General features: G+C 29.7%; 1 protein-coding gene across 1 annotated transcript; it reads left to right on the top strand.

Annotated features, from left to right (window-relative positions):
• The first annotated feature begins 3,272 nt into the window (after positions 1-3,272).
• On the top strand, positions 3,273-7,169 carry LOC107467584 (putative Myb family transcription factor At1g14600). Its single transcript, XM_016086715.3, has 6 exons — positions 3,273-3,907; positions 3,994-4,070; positions 4,159-4,195; positions 4,725-4,908; positions 5,142-5,319; positions 6,781-7,169. The coding sequence occupies exons 1-6, from the start codon at positions 3,781-3,783 to the stop codon at positions 7,090-7,092; spliced, it is 915 nt and encodes a 304-aa protein (XP_015942201.1). The 5' UTR covers positions 3,273-3,780; the 3' UTR covers positions 7,093-7,169.
• Positions 7,170-9,138: the final 1,969 nt, after the last annotated feature.

The following is a 9,138-nucleotide window of genomic DNA, read 5'->3' as shown; positions in this document are numbered from 1 at the left end:
TAGTTAATTAAATTTCTAAAATTTTTTTAATTGAATTTCTATACTATATCAAAATTTAAGTCTTTATACTATTAATTCTAATATTTTTTTATCACAATAAAAATTTAAATACAAACATATGATATGATATATATACGACTTTAATTAAAAAAAATATATATATAAGAATCTAACTAAAAATTTAATAAATTTATAAAAACTAATAAAATAATTAAATTAAATTTAATTTAATCATATTAAATATATATTAAAATTAGTTATTAGTATAAAATATATGTTAAAATATAAAATATACATTAAAAATAAATTTAATATATAACAGATAATTTTAAAATTTTGATAAAAATATTTAGAAAGAAAAAGGAGGGATAGGGACCTTTTATGGTTATTTAGTTTGGTGCTTCTCTTATACTATAGTAGCATAGGCTACCCCCACAGAGAGAGAAAGAGAAAAGATACAAGGCTTCTTTTATGTTGTTCTATTCTATATGTATATCTCTGCAGTGTTTTCTGGCATCTTTTAGAACAATTCCTTCTGATTAGCTGAGATTACCATTTTGTTTCTTTCCTCCTCTGTTATAAATGGTCAGCTGCCTGAATACCCCAAAATAAATATCCCATTTATGATTCAATCCCCGTACCACTATTCCTCATTCTTTCTCCACAGTCTTTTTTGTACTACACATTACACATATACATACCATACTTTATATTTAATTAAATATAATAATTCACATTATTATTATTAATAATTTGAAAATACATACGCATATATGTACCACTAGCTAGGTTATGTATTTGACTTTTTTTTCCAACTATGGATTTAAGGACATAGTACTAGACTACTATATGTCCGTGAATAGATAACATAGTGGCCCCATTCATAAAATCTTATGCTTTATTGCAACTCATAGACCAATTAATTGCTTTGTGCATGTTCAATTCTTCATTCTCAATTCTCGTATACTGATTAATGAAATGCAAGTGATTAATAATAAGAATAAGTGAAGTTATTGTCTACTACGTTTGTAGCTTGTGTGTGTTGGCTTCTATATGTTACAGTAATACACTATTCAACTATTGACGGTTGTTTACTGTTTAATAATAATAATAATAATAGTAGTTCGCTTCTTTCTACGTTATCTCCTGGAATTTTATTTTCTCTTATGACTTTATTGCATGCAATTATGTGACTCATCTACTTATATTATTGATATTTATAGTATAAAAGACAAATTTTGTTATTTTTTATTAATTAGAATAAAAGATGATGTTGTACACAAAATTAGTACTATATATTATTCTTAAAAAAAAGGGTAGAAATAGTATATTTTAAGAGAATTCATCTTTTATTTAAAAACATATTTAAAATAATTTAGGGTTGTGTAAGTATAATGTTTATTTGTACGAAATCTTTGCATGTAGTAATTTAAATTTCCATTTAGATTTGATAAGCCAAAGAAATTAAATAAAATTATTGATTCATTTAAAATTTTTAAAACTACTACAATTATTATTCTCTAATTTTTGTGTTATGTTGACCAATATATATTATTATTTCCTGTCATTTGTGATGAGCAGTGAGATGACCAAAAGTGTTTTATTGTTGTTTTTTTAAATGAATTTTGTAGTACAAATATTTTATTGTATTATTAAATGGACAAATATAAACATTTAGCTAATAATAAATTTGATAAAATTGATTGATTGATTGATTTGGATGGAGCACTCCAGCTGTTGATAGAAGACAATGGTTCAGAGTTGAAATTCCACATTCGGAATTTTAATTTTTCATCACGTATTCACGTTGACGTAGAGATCCTTCCAACGATCCTAGCCGTTCATCTTTCATGGGTTATTTTCGAGGTTCCACTGCCATCCATGCCTTTGATTTATTTTTTAGTGTTGTCAACTTTCCATCGCAAATTTCTTTCTAGCTATCTAGCTAGCACAATTTTTTCTAACTTCTTTCCTAGCTAGCTTTGATTTTAATTAATTAATTAATTTATTGTTTAAAATAATGCACGTAATTAACAGTATTAAATAATTTATTTCATATATACATTTGTGTGTTAACGTTTGACTTATCTATATAAAAATAAATAAATTGGTCATTTCATTATTTGTTTTATTTATTTATTTATTATTCCTTTGTTTGACAAGAAAGGTATTCCCTCAGGACTTTAACCGAAATGTCTACTCAGATACTGAGGCATGCATTTTGAGTTTTTCTTCTCTTTTAGGACACACAGATGTGATACAATATTCCTCATCATCATCTCCATCTATTTTGTCAAGATTATTTGGAACACCCTCTATAATATTAAGGTTATTTATTTTAATTTTTTTTATGAGTATCCTCCAATGCCATGATATATATCTTGAATTCTTGATTCTTGATGCAGAATTTGAAACAACTTTCATTCATAAAGACTTAAAAAAATTGTTATACTCATTATTGTTGTTGGAAGATAGTAGTAGAAGCAAAATATTATACTCAAAGCAATTTAGTAAAATTTTTAATTCACTGGTTTACTTAGACAAATATTGACCTTTCAAAATAAAAATTACATGTTAATAACTCCTAAATATATAATATATGCCACGTGTACTCTAATAATGTAAAATAATCATATGATATTTTCAATCCATATTAACAAAAAAAATCATACAAATATTTAACTATTCTTCTATTTATCACAAAATAATGCAATTCATTATAAAGTACATAAATCGTAGTGCAACACTTTTTTTCAATTTATTTTTTATTTTTCTTCAAAGAAATTCCAAAGTGAATTTGGAGTTAGAAGACATTTTAGTCATACAAAAAAAATGATGATTATAGCTATATAGAATTTAAAATTCCACATAATATAAGAGTTAACATTCAAATGTGAAATAAAGAATAAGTAAAAAGAATATACATAATAAATTATAATTATACTACGTATACATTAAAATCAATCATCAAAATTAACTATCACTATAAAATATATATTGAAAATAAATTAAACCACAATATTTATATACAAATAACATTTTTAATAAGTTACTTATACAAGTTGCCATGCACGTCCAAATGGCAGCATCACTTGGTCTTCTCACCGAGGACAAAATGGTCATTTGAAATCCGAAAGGCAGGGACAAATGTGTAATCTTATAGTTATAATTTTGAATGGGGTGTTACTTACATAGTGATGATGAGGAAATTGGCGTATGTAGCAGCAGCAGTAGTGATAATAGTTGTTGTAATTGTAGAGAGAGAGAGAGAGAGAGAGAGAGAGAGAGAAACAAAGGTCAAAGCGAGGCAGTTGAGTAATTCATTCCCCATTCCACAATCCACACCATCCATCCATAGCTAGGTGTAATCATTTCTTTTCTTCCAAGCTCGAATACAAAAACAACAACAACTCTATTAGGATCCATTTCCTCGTGATCTTCAAGTACAGCACCCACCATATACATGTATCTATGTATGTATGTATGTATGTATCATCATCATGAATCATGATACTCCCTCACTACTTATGAATGAGGTCAGAGAGTGAGTGAGACGAGTGCTAAGTCCTAAGAGAATTTTCAGAGTGCTCTACTCTTATCTCATCTCATGCTCTTAACAACAATAACTTGGTCTTTTCATTTTCTCTCTCCCCCAACATCCTTTCTGTATGCATAGGGAACAAAAAGCAGCTACTTTTTCTCCAATATAAATACAAATACATCAGTTTTGAGGAATACCCAGAAAGAAAGTGAGCATCTTTATTAAGTTCATGCACTCTAATGGCAACTTGTGGAAGAGAAGGAGCCGTGAGACAGTACATAAGATCCAAGGTTCCTCGTTTGAGATGGACTCCTGAGCTTCATCGATGCTTTGTTCATGCCATTGATAGCCTTGGAGGTCATCACAGTAAGTTCCTTTCTTTCTTCTTTCAATTTCTGATACCCTTTCTTTCTTATCAAATTTTGTTTCTGTTTTTTTCTTTCCTTTTGTAGAGGCTACCCCTAAGCTTGTTCTTCAGTTGATGGACGTTAAAGGCCTCACAATTTCACACGTCAAGAGCCATCTTCAGGTTCATTATTTTTATTCATTTTGTTTTTTAAATAAATAATTGGTCAAAATTTCATCATATTCATTCTTTGTTTTTTCTTCAAAACCAGATGTACAGAAGCATGAGGGGTGACTTGGGAAGACAAGGTACTAATAAAAATCTTCTTTTGACTTTTACTTCAAATCAAAGCACATGATCATCAACAAAACAATGAGATTTTTCTTTCTTTTATTTTCATTGTTGTGATGTGCATAAAATAAAAGTAATAAATATAAATGTTGGTACGTGAAATAATTAAATAAAGAGTTTATAATAATAAATAACAAACAAGTTGGGTGCATTGAAAGCAAAGAGTGTCCATCGTTGTTTCCTCTCTTGGCACGTTTTTTAAGTTCTGAAAGAGGAGGCTATGATCTCTCATATATGCATAACTTTGGGAAATCTCTGCGAAACTAACATTATTGTTTATTCCTCATTTATTGTATCTTCCTTTTTGCATTTAGTTGATGCCAAATTTGAGTAGCAACACTAACAACACATATGTCCTTTTAAATCTTCTTCTAATGGCATTTTCATGAAACCCACATTAAACAAAAAAGGAACAATAATAATAAGGCCAAAGAACTGCTCATTAAATTATTATAAATCAGTTATTTTGGTTTGTGTTTTTGGCAGGTAGGATTTCATCAAGCCAACATAGGAACCAATCTTTTGAGGAACATGATGATGGATGTGTTGAAGAAGTGAATGATGTTAATAATAACAATAATAATCATAATCAAAACTATCATCCATGTTCACAATCCATTGGAAAAGAATCCGATTCTCTCTTCGGATACAGTAACTTCTCCCCAAAAAGGTAACCTTACCTTACCTTCTTTTTTTTTTCTCTTTTCACATTTTGTCTCGAAATAATATCAGACTTTTTCAAAAAAGAAAAAAAGGAGTGTGATTGGAATTTGCTTATTCGATTATCTATCTATCTATGTTTTGCTTTTTCTTAGCTTCTTCCTTGTTCTGAAGCAACTGCTTTTGCTTTTTTGAAATTCGCTTTGGTGTGGATTCTCTATTCCTACAATGCAAACAACACAGGGCTAGAATAGAGAGAAACTATTCCATATCTCAGAACCTGCAATGCAGGAACCAAAGAACAGTGCCGTATCCGTACTCCTTTTATGATTATGCTTATTCAACTCAACAACAACAACATCAACCACCTCATTCCACAGTTTTCCCTATGCTGCCACCACTTCTTGGAAATTTCCTCCAGGTGAATACAACATAATGCTGCATGCCCAAATAAATTTAAATATAAAAAAGCTCTCTTTTTGGTACTATTTTACTTTTTATCAGTATCCATTTATGTTCTAGCTTGTGATGGAGTGGTTTATTTTATTTTATGAGGCCCATGCCATAAGTTGCAAGTTAAGTTCATCAGCTCTTTTCACTCTTCACTTTTTTTTTTTGGTTCAGTGAGATATGATCTTTCTATAAGTCTTGTTTGTCTGTCAAATATTATAACAGCTTTTGGGATCACGTTTCTGTGTGTGAAATGGGAAAACCCTTGGTTTTTCAGCTGCTGCCTCTGCTTTTTTATTTTTTATTTTTTTCACCCTCTCCTTTTGCTTTCTTTTTCTTTAATGTATGTGTTTTTTGAAGCCTCACAAACTTTAATTTCAAGTTTCAGGCTTTTTTTTTCTTTGGGGAGAGGAGAGAGAGGAGAGGAGGAGGAGAGGTTGTTCAGACTAGAATTGAATACCCCTTCTTATTTCAATTTCTTTTTTATTTAAAAAAAATGTTTTTGAAATAGTTGGTATTAAATATGCTGCCTTTTAAATTATTTCCTTTTTAGCTTCTTTTGGAAAGTAAGGATTGCTGGGACTTGTTAGTTCTACAGTTGTTAAAAAAGCACACTGCTTTGCACTTTGCAGCTCTTTAAATTATTCCAAGATTTTTTCCATTTTCTTCTTATAAAGTTTCTTCTTTGGAAACCACCTTTACTACTCAAAAACTAACATGTGAACTTATGAATTGAGCTATGTATATATTATTTTTTGTGGAGGGGGAAGGGGGGGAGGGGGTTTCATAAGATTATTTATGCAAATGAACATTGAATGGACCCATGAATGAATGTGGTTAGATAGTTGTTTTTGGTCCCCTTATTGTACAAAGTACTTAAGTATTTTGAATGGGAATAGAGAGCTTGTGATTGTCCATAATTTATCATGGGCTGCATTCAGGCCTAAAGGGTCATCATGGCTTGAAATTTGTACACTGCCTTTAGTTCTCATTTTCTTCCATTTAGTGGTCCTGCCAAATTATTATTCAACCTTGAGACTTTCTTTCAAATGGGAAAATGATATTTGCCCTTTATTGCATTTATAAGGGGACTATATGATATGACTTACTTCATCTTCTCCCCTCCACCACCCACCCTACAATTGTGAGGACCCTCCCTAAGTTATATCTCAGAATCAAATCATCTCTGCTAAACTAATAACATTATTTTAATATGTTTGTCATTTCAATTCAAAAAGTTACTACACTACATGAATGAGTACATGCCTTTTGTTCTCTTATGTTAGTTGCTGTTTTTACTTTTTACTTTTTGTACATTGCATGCAATGCATTAGGAATTGTCACCAAATGTTGGGCCAAAGTAAAATGATCACATTCTTTTTAATTTTCTTACATGGGTGTTGTGTTATTTTGCTTTCATCTGTTTTTGCAGGTTACTAAATTAAATGATAGAGAGACCACTTCGGAGCCAATGACTAATAATAATAATAATAATAATAATGTACTTTTGAACATCAACAAAAACAACAACACTGAAAAGAAGGCACGTGCAGAAGAAGATGAAGATGAAGATGTAGGGAGAGAGTGTGAGTTGTCATTGTCTCTCACATTGCCAAATCCTTCACCCCAGAGAAGTAGTAATGTTTCTTCAGCCAGTGAGATCACTGAGGCTGCTATTTCTTCATCATGTTCCACTACTCTCAAACATAGGATTAATTTAGACTTGTCTCTATCCCTTTGTTGAAATTCATCTTCATCATCATCATTATCATTATTTATTTTCTGCTTAATCCTTTACTTTAATTTAGCCTTCTTAATCAATCCACTCTTAGCTGTTGCTCTTTTATCTCTTCACTATTTTCCCTTGCATTTTTTGCTATATTTCTTGTTTCTACTATGCCACTAGCCAATTGAATTTTGTGGCCTAAAATGATAAATTTAATTAAAAAAAAGTAGGCTGAAATTAAAAGCATGTTTGCATGAGGAAGCCTGTGGGATCACGTGAAGAGGTTTCCAGTTTCCACTATGTTTGGATTGGAGACATAAGAGTATTAGATCGCTGGGTGTAAAAATGTGAAATGGGCCCATGAAATTATATTTAATTTAATGGATAATATCATAATATTATATATTATTTGGATTGGTAATATTATGAAGCTATAACTCCTAACATAATTACCAGAAGATAACCATGTTTGTTAATCCCAAGATTGCATTGGATGAAAACTTCATAACTTGATCTCTATTTTATCATAAATTCATAAGAAATGCAACTATTGTCCTGATAGTGTGATCATTATATATTTACTAGTGGAATAATGTGTCTAATAATTTTTTTTAAAATATGTGTAGTAAAAATAATAATGTTTAGAACTAGTGAATTACCTTCCGGCAAGATGTGGTGTAATACGGGAATTTGGTAAACCTTCAACAGCCTCTCCAGCGTTGGATAAGAATTAAGATCTACCAAGCACGAATACTTTTTTTTATTTGTGGTGTCCGCGTGTTGGACCCATTTTGATACGACACTCCTTGATACTTGTTCGACACATGTATTTTTTGTGTTCAACCGTGTCTTAATAAAAAAAATTATTCTTTAGATACGTTTAAACACACCTAAATACCATTACGTATTAATGTGTCTAACTTTATTTTTAACATATATTCTTGAAATAAATTTAAAAATAATATATATTAAGTATCAACAAAAAATATTTTAAATAATTTATATCATAAAAAAAGGCATTAAAAAATTAAGTTATATTTTAATATCAGTAAAATATCAAAATATTATTACAATTTATTTAAAAAATATTTTATATTTTATATATATGCTGTGTTTCTGTGTTTTATAAGAATTTTAAATTCGCGTGTCCCATGTTCGTGCATTATAAGATAAGATAAATAAGAGGACTCCAATATTCAAATTAGTTAGTTCAATGTCTGAACTTGTGTATTTTAGAGTAGAAAAATCTTACTTTATTCGAGAAATAATATTACTTTTGTAATTAAGTATGCAACTCTTAAATAATTGTTTCAACTTGTTGAAGCGGACCAGATTTTCTTAGGAATCTATTTGGTTGCCTATGAGTAACGATTTTGAATTGAATCGTTACCTCGGATGTTTTTTTTTTTATTTATTTTGTGAGACGAATCTGCCATGCCTTAAGCAATTAACTTGGATTAGCTTTTGGATTCAATCCCAGAGGTTTGAGCCCTTTTTTGTTTCGGACTTTCAGATTTCACAATATTGGGCCTTATTGGGCCTAATCTTATTAATGATTAACTCATTAGTCCGTTTAAGTAAGTGTCAAAAGTTCGAATAATGTCTTGTGCATGTAACAATCTATTGGCCAGCAATAAATTCTTAAATGAAGCTCAAATCTGCAATAAATTAGTCATTAGCCTGCTGAATTAATAATAATAATAATAATAATAATAATAATAATAATAATAATAATATAGTATTAGTCGTGGTAATTATTATATATAACTAAAAAAAAAAGCTAAAAATATTATTGTACACAAGTCCTCTTTTCAATTTCCTTTATGAATAGCGTACGAAGATATCACATTCTTGACACATGAATTAACCAGTGCTTATTACAATGTATAGTGTCGCTATTTTTTTTATATTGTTGGTATTAATGTATTGTAGTATAGTGTGGTCTTGTAACATTCATTTATACTGTGTATGTGGTACTGCTGTACGTTACTAACGTTTGCATTTCGGACCAAAAAGCAAAGGCAGCCACAAATTCCATTAATAGTGGTTCTTGCTAACTTGGGT

Source organism: Arachis duranensis, chromosome 9, assembly GCF_000817695.3.
Source record: "Arachis duranensis cultivar V14167 chromosome 9, aradu.V14167.gnm2.J7QH, whole genome shotgun sequence".
In the NCBI taxonomy this organism is placed as follows: domain Eukaryota; kingdom Viridiplantae; phylum Streptophyta; class Magnoliopsida; order Fabales; family Fabaceae; genus Arachis; species Arachis duranensis.
Note: the sequence above shows the minus strand (reverse complement) of the source record. Positions and strands in the feature narration are given on the sequence as shown.

Bases quoted from the DNA above. Each gene is read 5' to 3' on its own strand.
- LOC107467584 (XM_016086715.3), top strand. From the start codon at position 3,781: ATGGCAACTTGTGGAAGAGAAGGAGCCGTGAGACAGTACATAAGATCC. The intron at 4,196-4,724 runs GTACTAATAAAA...TGTTTTTGGCAG, and splicing joins GGGTGACTTGGGAAGACAAG to GTAGGATTTCATCAAGCCAA. The intron at 5,320-6,780 runs GTGAATACAACA...CTGTTTTTGCAG, and splicing joins TTCTTGGAAATTTCCTCCAG to GTTACTAAATTAAATGATAG.